Source organism: Pipra filicauda, unplaced genomic scaffold, assembly GCF_003945595.2.
Source record: "Pipra filicauda isolate LSUMZ 115617 unplaced genomic scaffold, ASM394559v2 scaffold113_size4260070_pilon, whole genome shotgun sequence".
NCBI lineage: Eukaryota > Metazoa > Chordata > Aves > Passeriformes > Pipridae > Pipra > Pipra filicauda.
This window is the reverse complement of record NW_024103585.1, coordinates 4,196,571-4,217,376: the sequence shown is the minus strand read 5'-3', so window position 1 is coordinate 4,217,376 and position 20,806 is coordinate 4,196,571. Positions and strand designations below refer to the sequence as shown.

Genomic DNA, 20,806 nt, shown 5'->3' with positions numbered 1-20,806 from the left:
ACTTATTTTATTCTGAATTATTAAATGCTGTGTTTTCAAAATGCTACTTTTCTCATTTATTATAGTAAAAATTAAAAAAACAAACCCAAAAACCTACTTAGGAAGTCTACTTATATATATATCGGTATATCATGCAACCTTTTCCAAATAGCTTACTTTTTTTCCTGAACTGCTGTGAAGCATTCATTAACAGTGTCAAGTTTGGCTTCTGCAGTTTCTGTAAACAAAGATTTATTTAAAAAATTTTTAACAACAACAACAAGAAATCCTTTGTTCATATCAAATCTTGAACAGTAAATATAATCAGACTGTCCTTATGATAGTGGTGACTTCATCCTATATTTCTAACTACAAAACAACTCCTCACATATGCAATTCAGGGAGTATTTCACACTGAGCAAACTAGCACCTTTCTGTAAACTGCTTCCAAAATTATGTTTGCATGCATATCAGTTCTAAAAATTTGTTTCTAGTACTTATAATACTTAAGTAAAATTCAGCTATATTCAAGATAGCAGTTCCAGCATGCTTACTTACAAATGTGCACTACTCAAGTAACTGTTAAGATCCCTAGACTTAATGCATAAATTAGTCCTTGTAAGTACACTTAGCAAAATACTCCTAAATTTCAAAATCATGGCAGAAAAATGCATAATTTCTATTTAAATCAGTGCAAGAAAACGAAATCATGTTAAAACTAAACATGCTTGCACCTCCAGCATTACAGAGTGGGTTGAACTATCATGCTCCAGTTCCTCATCACTGCAGAATTCCAGTGAAATAGAACAGATGCTCCAGACACCATTCAGAAGCTGATAATTCTCCAGATCATTAGTAAAATCAGTAGGTATGAGAGGTTGTAACTGACAAAAAGAATACTACCCGAGCATTCAGACACAGAGGTAAAACATGCAGTGTGAGATCACATGCAAGCACAGAATGTCATCTTCTAAAAAAAAAAAAGATGACCCATATGAGCCATCCATTCATTAAGCACTCTTGAGGAACCTGCTGAGGAGGAAAGGAAAACTAGGTGAAGAAGGATTTATGTAGATCTTGATAAGTAAATGTCGTTTTTCTTTATCAGTTAGGAATCTATCACCAAATTTACACAAAACAATAACAATGTTTGGAGAAGAACAGAACAGGTTACGGAGAGAACAGATTAGGTTATAACAGTAACTTAAAAACATTTAGGGTCTGCAAATCTGACTCAAATGAACAAGAACAAATAAAACTACATGGCTGTTTATCTTGTCACCTACTGCCCTTTTGCTCCAAACTACGAATATACTGCATGCTCTGCCCCAGCTACAGGTCTTTTAGGAAAAACTCACAGCAGAAGAAAGGCTGGCAGGACAGAGGTTGTTTCTAAAGAGAAAACAATATTGGCTGGAACAGCAGCATCTTTCAATCCCAAAGAAAACTTGCCTTCAAATCCCTTATTTTTTCAGGACATTTTTCCTGTAAATGCACCATACCTTGGGGGTAAAATCGAGTTCCTCTTCCTCAGAGGTATGCCAACTGTCATCGCTTCCCTCTTTCTCAGAGCTTCTTGAAAAGCAAAGCAAAATGAGTACTATGTCGCTCAAATAACTCCTCAGGTAAGTGTTAAGTACTTTTAAAGTCTCACCTTATTGAGTCTCCTTGGGAAAAGTCATCTGTTGCTGTTCAAACATTAATTGACATTAGTTGAAATTAGATTGGGCACATTAAAAATTAACTAGTACATATAAACATTTAACATGGACAACTCTACAGGTCGTAATAGAATGATGCTTCAGGTAGTCAGCTCAATACAAGGTGGCATGAATGAATGCATTTCCAAAACAAAACTGCTTTTTCAAATGACACTGAATTAAAAAGAAAAGAAAGAAGAGGGGAGGGGAGGGGTGTATCCCCTTTGGACACCTATACCTAAAAGAAACAAGTCTAAACTTAAAAAAAAGAAAAAGTATAGCAGAAATATGCTATGTTAGTTAACACTGAACAAAATGGTGGTGGTTTAGCAAGACATTAAATAAAAGAACCTCCAAAGTACTCATATTATACATCAGAACACATGTAGAGATTTTACTAACTGAAGTAGCATTATGCATAACATTATGCTATATACTATGCTATCTGCTGCTTTACCCAGTTACCGATTATTCTGAAAAAGTAAAGAAAATTAAAAAACATAATCAAGATCTAAAGCTTATTCTCAAGTAGAAGAATCACCAGCAGTTCTCTACACTGCACTAAAAAGGGTGTCCAGCAGACAAAAGGGGCAAAACCAGGGCATTCTATACTATGCTCCAAGCTACTTGTACATAGGATCATAGGATAAATCAGGCCAGGGAGGAAGTCTCTTAGCTAACCGCCTTCTCAAAGCAGGCTCAGCTATGAGGTCAGGGAAGGTTGTTTAGGGCTTTATCCAGTTTGGTCTCGAACATCTCCAAGGAGGGAGACTCTACAATGTCTCTGTTTTACTGTGTTTACTGTTCCCACATCCAATTAGAAACTCATTTCTATTTATGCCTCTTGCATCTTTCCTCCTGTCACTGGGAAGCACCTGGCTTCTTCTCATATGTACTAGAAGCTGCTGCTAGGTCCCCATCAAAGTCACCTCTTCCCTAGGCTGAAAAAGCCTGGTTTCCTCAGCCTGTCTTTAAAGGGCAAGTACTCCTGCCCCTGATGAATCCGATGGCCTTCCACTGAACTTGCTCACTGTTGAAAGACCAATCAATCTCTCTTGCATTGGAGGCTCAAATTCCAGGGTGCGGGACACAATCCAGCAAGTGCCAAGCAGGAGAGGATAATCACTTTCCTCAGTCTCTTGGCTATGCTGCTCTTAATACAACCCAGGACACTGTTGCCAGGGCACCCTGCTGGCTCATTCGCAGCTCACACTCTGCCAAGACCCTCCGGACTTTCTCAGCAAAGCAGCTCTCCAGCCAGGCAGTCCCAGCATGTTTCATAGCAATTTGGTTTCCTTCCCGTGTACAGACTTTGCAGTTGCCCTTGCTGAATTTTGTAAGACTGGTCTGATGGTTCATTTCCACACCCTGTCAGGGTACAGTGTCTCTGAATGGCAGCACTGCCCTGAAGCGCATCTGCTGATCCTCCCAATTTAGAGCTATTTGCAAACTTGATGAGAGTGCACTCTAGCACATCACTGATGTACTAAAGAAACCTGAACTCCAGGAATCCAGATTGAAGAATGCTAAAACCTCTCAACTGTCGACAGCTAAGATGAAACAGAAGGGCTCTGCAATTCCCAAAACAGAAGGGAAAAGCAGAAACAACCTCCACATAGTAGCTATTTCAGCTATTTCCTCAAGTTCTTGATAATTACTTCTTGTTAACTATCATAACAAAATGAAGTCGCTTATAAATAAGAGACTGGTGACCTTCCAAAGAGTTGCAAGATGACAACCAAACTACGGTCTTGTGCAGAATCATGCAAGGGAAAAGAAAACAAAGGCATATCATGCCTAAGACATCTCCTCTACTAGCAGTAAACCACAAATGAGTATGCAAATTTTGTCTGTTCTAAAGACAGGGCTTATGTGGGAATTTTGATGAGTACATCTCCTGACCTGTACTGGGCTTTTAGACAATGAAATACAGTGTATATGTCACGTAGATAAAACCTAGAAGCTGAAATCTCCAGTGCAAGGACAAGCTAACAGTTAAAATACCAACACAGTCTCTAATTTTTAATGTTTCCTATTGCAATATTTAAAAAATATTAATTAGTTGTAACAGTTTTCTCTTCTCTCAATCAGTAGCAGCAGTTTAATCTACCTGCTAACACCCCAAGCTGAATAAAAATCTGCCTCTTAGAGCTGGGCGGACAGTGTGGAGCACTCAGCTATCGCTCTTGATAGGTGACTTCAATTATATTTTCAATTAGTACAGTTGTAATTCATCAAAATGGCTGAGTCAGTTTTCTGAACTTTTGCTTTCAATGAATAGTAACTTGAACCAATGATCAAGACCAGGTCACATTGTCCTTTACAAGACAAGAGAGGCAAAGTTCATGAGCTAGCTTTCAGATGAACTTTGACTACTGTAGAAATGGGATCTAGAAAAGTAGTCTCTAGGGAGACTGTTTCTACTTGATTTGAAGTCCATTTCCCTTTCAGACTAACAGAAGAACATATGTAAAAATAAAATTATTTATTACCACTAATGACACAAAGCAAATGTTAAATTCAATAATAAAGAACCAACATGCAAACAAATAAAAAACACTCAAAGGCTGCTCTCAAATACAATTTATAAAACCAATACCATCAATATAGGGACCTCCAGGATAATAAACATCATAGATGTGTTAGTATTTGGATATAGTACAACACGTTTCATATTTGAAATGCTACTGTATAAAATACCTTTCCTTGATTTTCCTGTTCTTGATGTCTGGTTAGGAGATTGTTGAATTCCTATATCCATTTAGGAAAAGGCATGGAAAGGACAGACGAAATAATGACATCAGAATAAACTGAAATTCCCAGAAACTTGGAAAACATAAGCAGTATATCAAAGCAGCTACAGCAATGGGAGAATATACTGTGACTGCCAGCCTACTCTACAGTTGTAAGTTCTGGAAACAAAAGAAATCACAATCTATAGAACTCTACTCTTAAGGTACAGTGTCAAACAGTAACTTCATTTATTTGCTCCATATAAGACATCCATATTTCAATATTTTGAAATACTGAAACAAACCGTGAGAAATTTACTCTTCTGACAACTTTAGTATTTCCCTCAGCTTGACTACTCCTTGTCTAGCACAGGCTGCAAACACAATTCTAGAGTGCTTTATACATACTGCACCCAGAAGTCCTTACTCAAAGCATCCCAAAAATCTATATGTGCCAACAACTAAACTTTGGCTATAGACTATCCAGAAATCTGAAGGAAATCTTGGCTCCTAGTACTCACACCACCATGCAACTCTGAGCCATTATGTCATTTACACTTACTCATCTTAAGTTACAGTTTTAGCATGTTTGTTATCCCTTGCTAAAAAAGGAACCCAGTAACTTCTTGCCTTAATCCAGCTCACCTGAAAAGTTGTGTCGATGTCTGATGCAAACACAGACCCCTCAACCTCTGAAGATAGGAGTCCTGCTTACATTGATCTGACCATGCTGAGCCATTCACATAAGAGAGTCTATGTCACCAGCCAGAACACAGACCTGACAAGAGATCACAGTGTTCCCCCAGGACCAAAATGGGTGAATTGACTAGTGTGAGTATCATGCATATGTGTCTGTATGTGTGCACGTCTGTGTGCTGTGGAACAGAAGCTCGGAATATAAATCACTATGCACCTGTTCTACCCACCCTGTTTAGTAAAATTTTGTATTTTAAGGCAACAAATGGTGTAGTTCAGTTATTGCAGCTACCTGACACCAAATTTCTTCACAATGTTGAGAGCAGAGTCCTGCTTATACTGATTTTACCACACGGAATGAATGTAGCAAAAGAACTCTTATCAAAAAGATACATTTAAAGAGTTAAGAAATTACCTTAACATGGTTTCTCATCCCTTCTCCATTTCTCAGTTTTCTTAAGAGATGATACAGGACAATTTTTACTGACTAAGGAACAACACGCTAATATACAGTGCAGTAGCTAAAAAAAAAAAAATTTGACTCCTTGCCTCTAGAAAAATTGCACAATTATTAGTTTTTGCCAAAGAAATTCCAACTTCAAATCTAAAAAGTCTGTCACTCCATATGCTAGGGCTGGGTCATTCATTTGGAGATATTTGCAAATCTGTCCGTGATTAATAAAAATGTGCACAAATTGGACAAAAAGAGGGTAAATATTCAAATAAGCAAAAGCCAACTTCTTAAATATGCTGACTTGCACATTAGAGGAGAGTATTTTGAAAAATGATCCCAGAAAAATAGTACAGAAGAGCAAAAGAAGAGAAAGTAATTCCAAAATGGGTTTCTCTGTACTCTCAAGATCATTCCAGCTTTTCCTCTGACAAAGACTTCTAAATCTGTTACTGCAGCATATCAAAAGCACTCTCCTGATGCAGGATCTACCTGTGCTCTGCATGTACAAGCCAGAGACTGCAAAATTAACGCCAATAAATGTTCCCTATATGCTACTAATCTCTCAGAGACAGTAACTGTGTGCACTACTACCTGTACCAAGACCTTTCAAAAAGAAAAATTATTTCCTGCAATCTACCAAGAAACTTTACAAATCTCCAAGTAGATCAAAGCAACTGTTCCTAAGTCAAAGCAACAAAGTTTGACTCTAAATTAAAATCCTGCATCTGGGAAAAGTCAGTGAGGAAAAATATCCCATATTTTGCTTGTATTTCTTGACATATTTTAAAAAAAGGAGTTACAAACTGTATTTAAATGAGTAATGAACAGTGTTTGAACACTGTCTTCTGCCCATTTGTCACATAGTTCCAATATAACATCCTTAAAAACTCAGAAAGAATAAAACCTCTCACTTGTAAGGCCTGAGATGTAAAGTACAAGACAAACTACTTCATTTATACTATGATATTAATTTTTTAAGATTCCTCTAGGGCTCTGTGAGCTCATAAGTGTAGGCTAGATTTTTAAAACTCACTAAACGACTGAATGATTTTTTGATCACAAGGCAATTTAATTGTTTTTCTGAATCACAAGTAACAGTTTTTTAAAAAAAATATTTCATAAAATTATTGAAAAGCTTTATTTTTATTGTAAATCAAATTATGTCCTGGACAATATAGCATACACAGACACTGCAATGCTACTGCTAAGAAATTTACTTTTACAATATAACTTTTCCTAAATATGTCTCTACAGCACCTACACAGAAACAATTGTGAGCGATGCTGAAAAACAGAGTGACTTGCTAAAAGGACCTTAGTGCAGATGAAACTACTAATATTAAAACAAAGACACAAACTCCATGAAAATCAACAAGATGTATCTTTCTCCTAATTCCTCTGTTGCTTCCCAACTACAGACAGAGGAACAACTATTAGGGATGAACCTACCGCTTTTGTAATTGGATTTTCACAATCTGAATGGCCATCTATGGCTAAACTGTACATATCTGAAAAGGAAAACAACTTCTGCCTATTTTCTTTATGGCTGCCTTTCTCCCCCTCTCTCAATGAAAACTTACATAGATGGGCAATCGTTCAGACAGAAGGCAACAACCTTAAGAACTGGACACATAGCACACAAATCAAATGTTTTTGCAGCCTGAAGAAGCACCTCCAACTAGCAACAAATAAGCACATTCACAAAACTTGTGCTGCTCCACCTGATGCTGCCACTAAAATCAATGGTGAACACAGTAAGCATTAACAATACAAATCCCCTACAAAAAAGGCCTTAGTGATTTTCCTCGTGAGCCACTCCACAGTTAAGGATCCTACCTCCTCTGTCCACAGCAGGTGCACCCAACGTAAAGGCAGCAGCTCCTCTCCGCTGCGGAGTGCCAAGTACCGTGATGCCCTGTGCACCACCTGCAGAAACTTCTGTGCTTTCCCAGTCTGCGTATTCTCCCAGTTGCTTACTAAGACTGTATACAGAAAGAGAGGAAATATATTTGATAAAAAATAACCACATACTTGCATATATCATTTAATAGTTTACAGCCACTTATTATCCATCCCACACATATTCATAGCCATATAGATTCATATACTCATACGCACTTACTGCATGACAGTAACACACATCAGCACTCACTACAGTCATGTTCACTCTATAGATGCATATTCAAACCTACAAAGTTATTAACTCCTTCTTGGTACATGTATTTCAGCTTAGCTTTTAAGCACTCTTAACCGCCCTAGAGAAGAAACAACAACAGGCACAAAGCTATGCATAAGAGGAGTAAAACTGCTCAAGATTTTAACAAAAGGGATATAGTATCTCCTCTGAAACAACAGGTTGGTAGTTCTCGGTCATTGTAGTGGAAGCCACTAAGGACAACAGTGCTGGGAGGGGGAGAGGGCTTACATGTGTTTCAGTCTGCCAAGTTCCACCTCTGAATAACTGTAGGATACATTGGGCAGATGTGGGCTTAGCAACAAAACTTGAAACTATACAAAGAACTCTGTGTAGAAATTTTCCTCAACTTCCAAACTAACATGAAACACTTGAATGATACATACCAGAAGACAAAGAGGAAATGGTCTCAAGTTGGGCCAAGGGAAGTTTAGATTGGGTATTAGAAAAAATTACTTCAATGAAAGGGTTGTCAGGCATTGGAACAGACTGCCCAGGGAAGGTGTTGAGTCACCAGCCTTGCAGGTATTTAAAAGATGTTGTAGATGTGGTACTTAGGGACATGATTTAATGATGGGCTTGGCAGTGTTAGGTTGATGTCTTCACTTGATTATCATCTTAGAGGCCTTTTCCAACCTAAATGATTCTATGAAGACACCACTGAACACAGCTTCAATACAGGTCTCAACATACCATTAAGCCTTGGCGCTCTTATCAAAAATGATCAAAAGCCACACTGATAACTGACAATTTACTCTAACAACAAAGTTTAAAATTTACCTAGAATATCCATGAATAACAGCATAATCCTCAGCTGTCCATCCATTAGTGTCTTTGTGGGAAAGATCAGCACCATACTGAAGAAGAACTTTTATCAAATTAACCTCTCCCCCAGAAGCAGCAGTCATAAGTGGGGTTCTGAAACATCAAAAATATGATATGAAGTAGATCGTTTTACACAGAAAGTGTAATTATTTTTATTCCTGTTTGCCCTCAAAAAAGTATTCTCCCCATTACTTTAAAATTAATAAAAGATAAAGCATTTTTCATTAGGTATTATGAGAAACAATAAAATGGGAGAAGTCAAAACAAATGTTTGATCTTCAAACAAAGTTTCCACATAGACAACAATTACAAACTCTGCTGCTATGCAAGAGACGGTTTTTCAAATTGAGGCAATGCTGCTTAGCTAATGGCAGGTTTCCTGCCAGAAAGGCCATCACAGACAACGCCATCTTGCAGAAAACATCCACCGAGGAATGACAGCAAGCCACTGAGGTATGACCCACTTCCACAAGTCACGCAGAAATAAAAGCTTCTCTGTGGCTACCTGGGTTTTTTTTAGAGCTCATTCCCATGCCTCTCATCAATCCAACCTAAAGAACACTAAAGAGACCCATGTAGAGTTTTGAAAACCCCTCACCTTTCACACCGATCTCGAGCATGCACATTAGCTCCTTTTTTAAGAAGAAATTCCATTATCTCTTCATGATGTTCAGAGACAGCAAGAATAAGTGGGGTATATCCCTCCTAAAAGGGCAGATACCGTTAAAAATAAAAGTAAAAAAAATCTTCAAGAAAAATACGAATGCAACTTTTTGAAAGAACTTCTTCAACAAATAAAAAAACCTTACCTTATTTTGAGCATTAATATTGGCATTATGCTCAAGTAACAGCCCTGCTACAGTGGTATTAGGAGATAGGACAGCCAGGTGAAGGGCAGTGTTGCCGTCAGCATCTGCCAGATTTGGGTCAGCACCATGCTCTAGTAGAATAGCCACACATTTTTCTTGCTGGCACTGTACTGCCTGGGAACAAAACACAAAAAAGGAAAAACTTCCAACACTTACCTTTCACTCTGTTACAATTCTCCCAGCTTCCCAATACTGGGAAATAAGAGCACCTTCAAAGATTAGCTAACATATGCCCTTCCACATCAATCACAATATGCATTTTTCTACACAGGTCTAAATAAAGAATCCTGCAAAATACATAATTTAGGGCATAATCAATAAGCCTCACTTACAAGAACATAATACAGTCCACATACCTTCATCAGTGGCGATTTGTTATCATTGTCAAAAAGATTTAGCTTACACTGGTTTTCTACTAGGTGTGTAACTACATCCACATGGCCGCTTGCACAAGCGAGATGCAGAGGTGTCCTAAAAATTAAATAAATTAAATTAGCACAGACAGGCATAATTTCAGGCTTTGATAAATGGATATGACCACAAGTTTCACTCTGCACTAATTTTTAACCGCACTGCTGCAGGTAGTCCTCTGTGGTTTTGGAAGCTCAACTAACCTCTCAAATGTTTTAGTATCTTGCTGAGAGACAGAGGAACATCACCTCCCTGGCTGGGTGGGAACAGAGAGGGGGAGGTACACGAATTAAGTAGCAGGTGACACAGGAACTCAGTGATTTGTAAGGCAGATACTCCTTGTTAGAGGGCAGCTGATGGGCCCCCTCCATAGCAAAGAGCATGAGGACAAGAAAAACACACAAGACTTGTGATATCTTGTTACAGACGGAAGAAACTGAAGCATCAACGAAGAGCTCCTAAGAGCAACTACCACCAATTTTTGAAAAATTCCCTTGCAAGTATGCAGGATCCTTAATCTCTGTAGAAATGGCTGACTGAGATTACTTGAAAGCTAAACAGAACTTCTAGAGAAGGAGTCCACGATCATCTAAAAGCTGCTGCTACCAAGCACTAGGAAACAGGACAAACCTTAAGTCCCTAACAGCTCTGAAAACAGGAAAGTCTGCAGAAAACCTGTGGGCTCATTGCTGCCCTCCCAACCAAGCCTCTAAGCCTGCCAAGTGGAAAGAGATGGCTCTGCTTGGAGCAAGTCCTGCTGAGCTCCACAGAAGATCCACTTCAGGGAACAGGCTGGGAGAACATCAGAGTGTTCACAGTTGTCTCCACAAGAGACCTTCAGTAACACCAAAGCTGTTCTGCCACCCCCCTGGGGATCCTGCTCAGACTCAGCTTCTGATGCTCCTGCAGTCATACATTGATCACCCATGGGGTAGAAGAGACCTACTGATGTCTGAGCAGCCACAAAACAACTCAACCAGGAGGCCACAGGGGGATAGCAAACTGATGCCACACACTTTCAAAGGCACCCGAGCCAACAACCCAGCAGCTACAAGATATGCAATGCTAAGCTCTAGAGTTCACTTTGACAGGCAGCTGACAGAGTAAATCTCGCAGGGATTAGTCTGACCCAGGATTCATGACTCGCCAGCATCATGCCTGCAGTGCTTCAAACTCTGTGCCGAGTTTTGCCTATCTTTTTCAGCAGGGCTGAAGGCTTTGCTGGACCACCTCTGAAAAGTCTGCCTGCTCCTACTTCATGCTGTTCCAAACACATTTTTTTGGAGGTCCTACGGGCTACAAGACCCACTTTATGGAAGGAGCCTGTAGGCATGAGACTTGCCATGTCCCTTGTGTAGGATTTTGCTTTTGGAAATCCCGAGGAGCAGAACTGAGATATTCATATGAACAATGCACATTTCAGCATTTCAGTCTGAAATAATACACAATTTCAGTCATTGCTTCACAGGTTTCCTATTCTTCACTTCTATTTCCAATCATGCCTTTGAGTCCCTGGAGGATGTGATGAAGCTCTGAAACTCAATTGCATCTCATGATCGTTCACACCACACATCACACCCACAAACACTAAGAGGGAGTAGGTGGGCCTGTAACCCAAATGTACAGGGGCTGCACCAAACACGCATGCTCTGTCCACTGAATTCCTCTCAGGTAAGCTTTTCAGCACTGAGCATTGTCATGCCAAAATCATTGCAGTGCTCTACTGCCTTGCCTCTTGTGAAATTTGTTTGGGGTTTGGTTTTGGTTTTTTTACAGCATGCTACTTTATTTCCCCAGCTATAACACTGATAATAGCTTGACACACGGAAGGAAACCTTTCTAGAAGAAACAAAGCTGTCTAGAGAATGAACTTACACACAAAGTAGCCAAATTTCAGATTAGAGCCTGCTAAGACCCGATGACTATTTCCATAAATGCCATTGGGCACCCTGACTCAAGCAAATGGAGTCACAAAATGCACTCAATTCGCCTTAAACTGCATCTCCCATCTCTAACTGCATAAACAAATACTAATTGCCAACACTCAGGCACATAATCCACATTAGCAAAGTGGATATTTACCATGCTCTTTCCTGCTTCTACAAATCTAGGTGTTTTTAGGGCAATAAGTGAGCTGGTCACCACAAGTCCAGCCTTCAGGACAGGCAGCCTAAGAAGCTGAGCTACCCTGCCAAAACCAGCATCTCTTCAGAATATCACAAAACTTTTTACTTCGAGCCTTTTTAGAAAAGGTATTAAAGGGTCGTAACATACAAGACTCCAAAACTTCAGCCAATTCCCTTATGTTAGATCATTAGGAACTATGCTGCAGCCCAGGGCTTCTCCTGAAGACAGAATTGCCAAATACTTGCTGTGTGTGACTCAAAAACTCACACAACAGCACTGTCAGAAGCAGCAGCTTTTCCTGCAAGTCACTGACCAGATCTTCCAATCCAAGGTACTGATTAGCTGAGCCAAAGCCTCAGTGCAAACAACTAATTAACTGCCACCTAAAATCAGACTGGCTTTGGCTGCCACATCACAGTCACAAAAGGCAACTGTGCACGCAGCGTCAATAAATATCATGTTTATTCTGCATTACAAGTCCTTCCCAACTCGGCCGAATTCACAGGGTTTCTGACAACACAAGCCCGATTCCCACAGCCAGCCGAGGGCTGCGCTCGGCTGCGGCGCCCGCCCTCCCGTTCCTCCCAGGGCGCTGCGCCGGGGAGCTCCCGGGGGCTGCTGTAGGTGCACCTGGGGCTCCCGGCCCACCCCCGCGGCTCCCGCGCTTACCGCTCCGCCTTGTCCCGCCCGTCGATGCCGTATTTCCTCAGTCCCTGCCGCACCTGGGCCAGGTCGCCGCTGGCGGCCGCACGGTGCAGCTTGCCCAGATCCTTCTGCCGGAGCTCGTAGGCACCGGCGGGGCAGGGCAGGGAGGCGCTGCCGGGCGGCGGCTGTCCTTTCCTCTTCCTTCCGAACCCGAAGATCCTCTTCATCTTGCGACAGGGACGAGGGAAGCACCCGGCGGGCTGTGTCGGGCCCCGAGCAGGGACAGGGGAGAGGAAGGGAGGAGAACTCCCGACAGCGGCCTCGACTCGGTGCGGCTGCTGCGGAGCGAACGAGCCGAGAGGGGCGGGGCAGGGCAGAGCTGGAGCAGGGGCAGGGCCAAGAGCAGCAAAAGGTGCAGGGACAGGGCACAGCTCGCTGCCCGCGGAACCCCCCGCCCTGCGAGCCCGGCGCAGGCGCGGTCCGGTGGCGGCGGGAGGGCTCGCGCAGGCGCGGCCGCGGGAGGCGGTGAATTAAGGGACAAAGTGGTTATTCCGTGAAATGCGTGTCCCGGTGTCTTTAGTGCTCCTTGAGGGCTGCTGCTGGGATTGGGTGAATGGGGGACAAAGGAACAAACAGCAAGGCTTAATACAGGAGGAAATGGGATGGAGGGGGACTTCAGACATCATCCCGCTACGTCCCTTACCCATTGTTGAGTAAGTCTGGTCCCTGTAGCTGGACTCGCAAGCCGCAGATTGAAATGAAGATGGAGCTCTGGGTGGGAGCCCGAGACAAGGGGCCGTGAACTGCCAACCTTCGGGATAAGAAAGGGCACGACGAGGGGTGACGTCAGCCAGGTGAATGGACACGGCGAGACCCAGCAGGATCAGGGAATTGCCGACCTGTCGGATATCAAAGGAGATGAAGACCAGTGACACCGGCGAGGTGGATGGACAGGGAGAGGAGTGCAGGAGCCGAGATGTGTGCGCGGGGAGACTGTGAGGGGATAAAGACCCAGGGGTCCCTTGTGCGAGTATCCTACTCGGAGGTACCAGCTCGAGCTGTTTCTGTGTTACTGCAGAGGAATAAATGGCTTTGTGGAACGAGACATCTGAGACTTTGCTATGGACAACCTGGGGTCGAACCGGTAAGGAAACCTGGTCGGACTGTGTGAGAGGGGGGTCTGTAGGGATGGGTGTCAAGCGGGGCACCCGTCGAGACACTGGAGCCGCCCACCGCGAAGGGGCTCCGATCCCAGCAGTGAAAGCCTCTGGCCTTGGGAGTGTGACTGTCAGGTAGTTGTGAATGATCATACCGGGAATTTACCTTAATACCCATGACAGACAAAGAACTTACTTTCCAGTAAATGTGGTTGTCGGCACCGACATGGGAGTCTACAAGCGTGCGCACTCACTATCTGTATGAAAAGGTGGTACAGAAAGCAAAATATTTTGTGTTGATAAGTTGGGAATCATTCTCAATATGGTACTGGTACAGTCATTCCCCTAGGTAGTGCAGATGCCATATGATTTGGGGGTGATGCCAAGGTACAGGAACCTAGCGTATTTGGCTAATGGAACACCTTGCCAGAACACTCTGCTATCTTTAGGAACTGCTGCTTTCATATGAATTTCTGAAAAAAAAGAGAGATGGCAAAAAACCCTAATTCAAACAAAGGAACATATTTCACTATGATTAGCAGTGAGAATATTGCAGTGTGACAGTGCCACTTTTTAGAGAGACACTTCAGCCCTTCGAAATATTTTTTTCTCCTTTATCACTAATAATGGTACAGATATCAAAACCTTCATTTTCCTTTGCAGAATGAGTCTTCACAGCTTTATCAAATGTGTTTGCTACTGGCAGTGTTCTCTTACACCACAGTAACTGATGTACGGTCACTTTCTTTAGTTGATTAGTCTATTAACAGTGTTCTGTTTTTTCACACCTGATCTCTAGAAAGAAGAGCTAAATTAATAATACACAATAAATAGATGGAAAAATACCCTTTTGCTGAAATGACAGCTAAGTAGATTCAAAAACCTAAAATCTAGTAGTATTGGGAAGTTACTAGTAGTAACCATTTTGAGAGTATCTCTGTAATCAGGCTGACCATTTAATGGAGAAAAGAAGAGCAAAATACATTTTTAATCTGGATATATTTGTTTTCTTCCAGACGTCTTAGAAGAAAGGCAAGTTTTTATTTACGAGATGGCAGCATGGAGTAAACACAAGACATCTCTATGCTCTTCTCAGAAGGAAGTATTGCATCTCAAGTCCTTTTTCAAGTGGACGCATGCTTGTTCACAAATAGTTTTGGTTTTACAGGTCACTCCCCAGCCTAAGACCAGGAGACCCTACAGTCCACGTCAAATGTTTCAGAATGGTATCAGTAACCCCCCCTGTGATTAGAATCAGATTTAGTTGGTAGTAACTTTGATAACTGATTAGGCTAAAATTTGATTTCACGCTTTTAAGATAAGGGAGTGCTGATAAGGCCGAAGAGTCATATAGGCACAACAGGAACTGTTCATTCATTATTAGCCAAAAAAAGTTGCAAAATAAATAATAGATTCAATCACTAAACCAGTTGTCAGTTGTTTGTATAGATCTTTGTTCATACGATTTCTTTAATCTTGTTGGGTCATGATGCTGTTGAAGATATCCAAGTGTTTGGTTTTAGTTTTAATCCATTCCTATTTTTAACTTTATTTTTACAGTGCCTTTTAGATTTTTTGTTGTCTTTTTTTAAGCGTTGATATTTCCTATTCTGTTGCTTTGTCTGTTCAGTGTGCTCTGTGCAGCTTATCTGTAGCTTTCTCAGTATCATCTAGTAACTGCTGTTTCTTTTCCTGTCTGCATTAAATATTTCATTTATGCTCTGATAGTCTGTATACCACAGGAAGATTTCCAAATAGGGCTTAAGTGTGGCTTAAGTGTTGCATAAGCCTTGGTATTTGGGTTAGTCTGCTGAAGGTACACCTTTCCTTCAGTGTCATTCACCGTAGCTGGATAATTTAGCTCACAATCTTTGTACGGCTGAGGTACAAAATGGCAGTCTAAAATTCCCCTTTTCCAATATCTGTTTTCCCCCCTATTAGATCACCCAGTATATTTTATTTACCAGGAAGGAAAAGTGTCAGTAAAGACTTGTTGGGGTGATAACCATGTGTTAATTACCTGATTTAGTAGACCTGCTTTGTAACTGCTGTATTTATAGAAGGGGTGGTACAACTCAGAAAAGCTGTCTGGGAAGATTGCACTTCTTGACATTGCCAACTCTGAGGCTTTGAAGAGGACTGAATAGTTACATGCAGCTGCAGACTGTGACTTCAACAACTTTTGCTCTGAGAGCTGCAACTGTGGGACTGTTTCTGGTGTGCCACCTCTGAAGCCTTTTACAGTCAGTGCTGAGTCAAGTGGTGGCACACCATATCCCATGCACACATGCACATGGTAGGATTAACAGCTAGCTTTCTGCTCAGAATGTGGAAGGGATTTCTTTTGACATCCTCTAACTGATGAACAAGAAATGTTCTTTTCTTTTCAATACAGTAAAAGAGTTATTGTGTAAAAGAAGGGACTTATTAGCATATTCAGAATGGCAGAGATGCACTGACTCACGTTTTTTGGGCAACCAATATACAGCTATCATAAAATTAACTCAGTGTGTTATTGTGGAGCCAGGTAGGCCGTAATTGGATTTGTTAGGTTTGGTTACATCTTAATTGACAAAAATGCAAAATAAAACTTTTGTCTTCCTTCTTTTAATTAAACTACTTAGAAATTATAAACCATAAGAAAGCAATAAATGTCTGCTAAAAGTAGGACTGTGATGCATTGAAAATTGATTTCAATTTCCAAACATGGTGGTCTAACCCCAGACACCGAGGTACCACAGCTGCTTGATCACTACCCCCTGCACCTCACTTGCCCACAGTGGGATTGGGAGGAGAATTTAAAGAATTAATAAAAAACCCTAACTCTTGGGTTCAGATCAGAGCAGTTTAAGAATTGAAACAAAACAAGAAATAGTAAGAAGAATTGTAATTTTAAAAAGACAGAAAGGAAAAATAAAACCCAAGAGAAACAAGTGATGTACAATACAATTGCTCACCACCCACTGGTTGATGCCCATCCTGTCTAACTTCCCCCAGTTTCTATTTCTATGTTGTGGAATATCCCTTTGACCAGTTTGGGTCAGCTGTCCCAGCTACGCTTCCTCCCAGCTTTTTGTGCAGCTCCTCTCTTGGCATGGCATAAGACACTCAAAAGTCCCTGACTTTTGGTAAGTGCTGCTCAGCAACAGCCAAAATATCAATATGTTATTGTGCTGGTTTTGGCTCGGATAGAATTAATTTTCTTCACAGTAGCTGGTATGGGGCTGTGTTTTGGGTTTGTGCTGAACACAGTGATGTATTACCATCAAACAGAAATGTTTTTGTTATTGCTGAGCAGTGCTGTTGGGTCCCGAGACAGCAGTCCTGAGCTGCCTGCTCTGGGATAGCCACAAAATTTCAGGTCTCAAGAGGGCAGTCTCGGACTGGGTGCTCTGAGGTAGATGTATTTGGGATACGTCCTTGGGCTAAATTAAGGCAAAACAATGCCAATCAATCAATTAGAAAGTTTTATTTATGGCAGCAATGATGGCAGCACTAATTTTTCTTTCCAGTCTGTTGCTCATCCTGAAAAGTGCTAAATGTTCAGAATGCAATTGCATGAAGACTGTACATACTTCTTCAGAAGGAAATGTATCTGTGATTCCAGTTATGATAATGAAACTATTTGAGCTAAAATGCATTGTAGGGTCAGAGCTATGGTTGGGTTTGGTGCATCCATACAGCAGATGTCAGAGATGGGTTATTCTGAGTCTACAGTGCACATATCATATCCCTGCCCAGAGGGTTTCATGAGCATGGATAACTTGTGAGAAAAATTCTGATGGAGAAGTATGGGAGCCGTCATCATTCCAGCAGTAGACAACTATACAAATAACAGAGTAGGCAGAAAGTTAACATTGTATATATTACTCACTTTGTTGTCTGCTGAAATGTTTTGTTGTGCTTACACTTTGTGCCATCTGTGTTTCAGATGTTGATAAATTTGAGTTTGGAACAGGTTTAGACATCATTTTCACTTGGTATTGAGGGAGAGAACCATGATTGTTCCTAGTAAAGTGCCCTGAAAGCTCCAGTTGGTAAATGGTTTTTATGTGACCCTCACATACAGATCATTAGCTTTTTTCCAAGTTGAAACTAGTTTCAATTTCTTGAGAGGCTGAGACTTTCTGAAATAATTTTGTGTACTCGATATTTAAAATCAAACCAGCATCAGACAAAAAGAAAACAATGCTAAAACAAAATACAAATGCAGGGGATTTGCACAGGTATTGCAGTCTTTGACCAAAGTACTAAGCAGCCACATTTCATCAGCTTACACATTGTCACAGATCTCATTGCTGCTTCTTATGTCAAATGGATTTATTGTGAGTTTACAGTACTGTTGCTCCTTAGCAGAGCTCTCATTCTCAATCATGTGAAGAACAGGTGCAATTTACTGTTTGATTAAAATTGTTGTCTTCCAAAGGGCATTTGAGTTTTGCAGCCCATACATTCACTAATACACATAACTGTGAAGGGGTTCGCCTGGAGAAGAGGTAGAACATTAATTTAATATTTTAATTAATGCTTTTGCCAAGCCTACTTTGGTGTATGTGTAGACGGTAACTTGTCAAATTAGTAAGGCCTGTCTTCATGCTTTTGAGGTGATGAGGACTGGTTAGGTGGACTTCCATAGCTGGCTGCTTCCCAGCGGGACCTAGAAATGGTGGTTCTTCTCTACCTCAGGTCTCGAACAGATCCCTAAGTACTACAATAACATTGGTAACACTCTAAACACATTGAGTGAAATGAATTAGCTGAACAAATGGAATGCTAATGCATCTACTGTACTAAGAAACAATTTAGACAGTTTTGTAAAGCTCAAGAATCAAGATCAATCAATCTGCTAGGCAGAAAAAATGGATGTGGTTCTTTTTGTGAGTGCATAAGAAACCAGCTATGCATCAATAAACCAACAGTTAAGTGCAATGTGCTTGACATCCTGTGCTGGTTTAAAGGTAAACCAGCAGAGGAAATGAACTCAACTCAAAAGAGAGATTATAAGTCAGAATAACAATTTAATAAAATAATACAATAAGTACGATTATACAGACAAACAATTGGTTTTAACCCACAAAACCCAAATGTATAACCCAGCACCCTGGGGCATGAACAGAGTGGTGTTCTTTGGGCCCCCTGAGTCCAAAGTAAAAGGAGGGGGGAAAACCTGTTGGTGAGAGTGCTGTTGCAGTCTGGTCAAGAGTGGTGATTGCAGTCTGGTCGAGAGTGATGGTTGCAGCGTGGTTGAAAAGTGGTGATTGCAGTCCGGTTGAGAGTGGTGGTCTGCAGTCCAGTCGAGAGTGGTGGTCTGCAGTTTGGTTGAGAGCGGTGGTCTGCAGTCTTCCTCTGGATCCCGTGAGTGGTTGCAAAAGTTCCAAGACTCCAAGATTATATATTCTCCAGTTCAGGCAGGAATGCCCAGTATTTCCCTCAGGGTGGGGAGTTCCACAAAGGGGGTGTGCAAGTTTCGAGCTGGCTTCCCACCAAGTCCCCGAAACTCGACAACAAGGACCTGCTTCCCAGAGAGGGAAGAGAAAAGAAATGACTTAAGCAGCCAAAGCTATAGCAAATATATATATATATATTTTACATATGAGACAGATATATACAATGAGAATACTATACACCACAACTCCAGAAATCCCAAACAGTTCCCCAAAAAGGGAAGAGGGGGAGGGAGAAGGGAGGACAAAAAGGGACAAAGACCGAGCAAGTCAACCAGCCAACTGACGGTAAATTAGCAAAATCTCACCACTTCCCTTTGAACAAGCAGGATGGCCAGACACGGCCCAGCGCTCTCCCCTCACGCGTGGCAGGTAACAGCAGTCACTGTAGGCCTCAGCTCCAGATAAGCCAGACCGAGACAGGGGCCCACCGTTCTCGAACCTCGCCGGAAAGGAAGAGAGCGAGGTCCCTCCTGCTGGCTTTATTTATAACTCAAGTTACGTAAAGGAATAGCATGGAATACTTCCGTGATCACTTTCCTAGTTCCTTCCTGGTTACAAGCTGGTCTCCAGGAAGGCCTAGAGTGAAACCATCACAGGGGGTGAGGACAGGAGGCACCCTCCTATCTCGCAGGCCTCTTAACAACTAGTTTATAGCCTGAGGAGTCAGGCTGTTCTGGGCAGAGGGTGTAAATAGTCTATTGATAACAGTTTCTGGGAAATGGCATGGAAGGCTATAGAATACACAGTTTTGGGTTACACCCATGCAGTGATGAACTGGTCCCAGCTGTTCTAACTAGGACACATCCATTTATTAGAGTTTATGAGTTTACATTCCGACTGCAAGGAACATGTTTTCACATCTGAAGCGGGGGGATGGGAAACCATAGACTCACTGTGAACACTGAATGATTTCCAGAGCCTCTCTATAGCATTTCATTCAACTCCGGTAATTTTTGGTTGAAGAATCATGGTGCTCCTCCATTACTCTAGGAAAGGGGATCCTGGTCCACGTGAAGATTTTTTGAAGATCCAGCAGATCCCCTTTCAAGTTCAACAGTAGCTGCAGAAAAAAACTGACAAGATTCCTGGTGTTTCTTTTACAGCAGACAGGGCAAAATAAGGCAAGGACATGACAGGCAACACAAGAGACTGCAATCCAGACAGAGGCTTTAAAATTTCCAAGGGAACATAACAACGGAAGGGCTAGGTGCAAAGGAAGAAACCCATTTTTTCCACAATTGCTTATCCGTCAACAGCATTTCTAAAGCAAGTGGAAGACATTCTGGAGGCTACACACTGAACACCTTCAGGCAATCCACAAATGACTCCTGTGCTAAACTTAGACCCCTGAAGATATCTTCAAACTAAATTGAACTCATATTTGCCTGAACAGTACTTAATAATCTTTTCCTAAAAAAAAGTTAGCTTTTGTTACTGATCTTCTTGCTTATTCCAAAAAGACTGCACCACCTAAGCTATCAAGACAAGCCATGAATCACAGAATCATAGCAAAAATGAAGAACCAACAGCAGAGAACGGGTATGGTACAGTTTAGTGCTGAATGCCATCGG

The 20,806-nt window shown here is 41.5% G+C and overlaps 1 protein-coding gene and 1 long non-coding RNA gene across 7 annotated transcripts in view; one reads left to right on the top strand and one right to left on the bottom strand.

Annotated features, from left to right (window-relative positions):
- ANKRD26 (ankyrin repeat domain 26) overlaps nucleotides 1-13,067 on the bottom strand; it is a 53,594-nt gene extending 40,527 nt beyond the window's left edge. For 2 of the 6 annotated variants that reach the window (XM_027731077.2, XM_027731082.2), the window contains exons 1-10: nucleotides 12,656-13,066; nucleotides 9,805-9,919; nucleotides 9,389-9,562; nucleotides 9,178-9,284; nucleotides 8,535-8,672; nucleotides 7,397-7,542; nucleotides 4,380-4,430; nucleotides 1,634-1,667; nucleotides 1,482-1,554; nucleotides 157-217 (exon numbers count right to left, since the gene is read on the bottom strand). In XM_027731077.2, the coding sequence (XP_027586878.2) occupies nucleotides 157-217; nucleotides 1,482-1,554; nucleotides 1,634-1,667; nucleotides 4,380-4,430; nucleotides 7,397-7,542; nucleotides 8,535-8,672; nucleotides 9,178-9,284; nucleotides 9,389-9,562; nucleotides 9,805-9,919; nucleotides 12,656-12,858 (1,102 nt within the window). In that variant the 5' untranslated portion in view covers nucleotides 12,859-13,066. Of the gene's footprint in view, nucleotides 1-156; nucleotides 218-1,481; nucleotides 1,555-1,633; nucleotides 1,668-4,379; nucleotides 4,431-7,396; nucleotides 7,543-8,534; nucleotides 8,673-9,177; nucleotides 9,285-9,388; nucleotides 9,563-9,804; nucleotides 9,920-12,655 lie in introns of all 6 variants that reach the window. The other 4 variants (XM_027731083.2, XM_027731078.2, XM_027731084.2 and 1 more) reach the window with 4 other exon arrangements.
- Nucleotides 13,068-13,156: 89 nt separating this feature from the next.
- On the top strand, nucleotides 13,157-15,214 carry LOC120323724. The gene is made up of 2 exons (XR_005564501.1): nucleotides 13,157-13,775; nucleotides 14,805-15,214. It is a non-coding gene; the product is annotated as an uncharacterized LOC120323724 (long non-coding RNA).
- The last annotated feature ends 5,592 nt before the right edge of the window (nucleotides 15,215-20,806 follow it).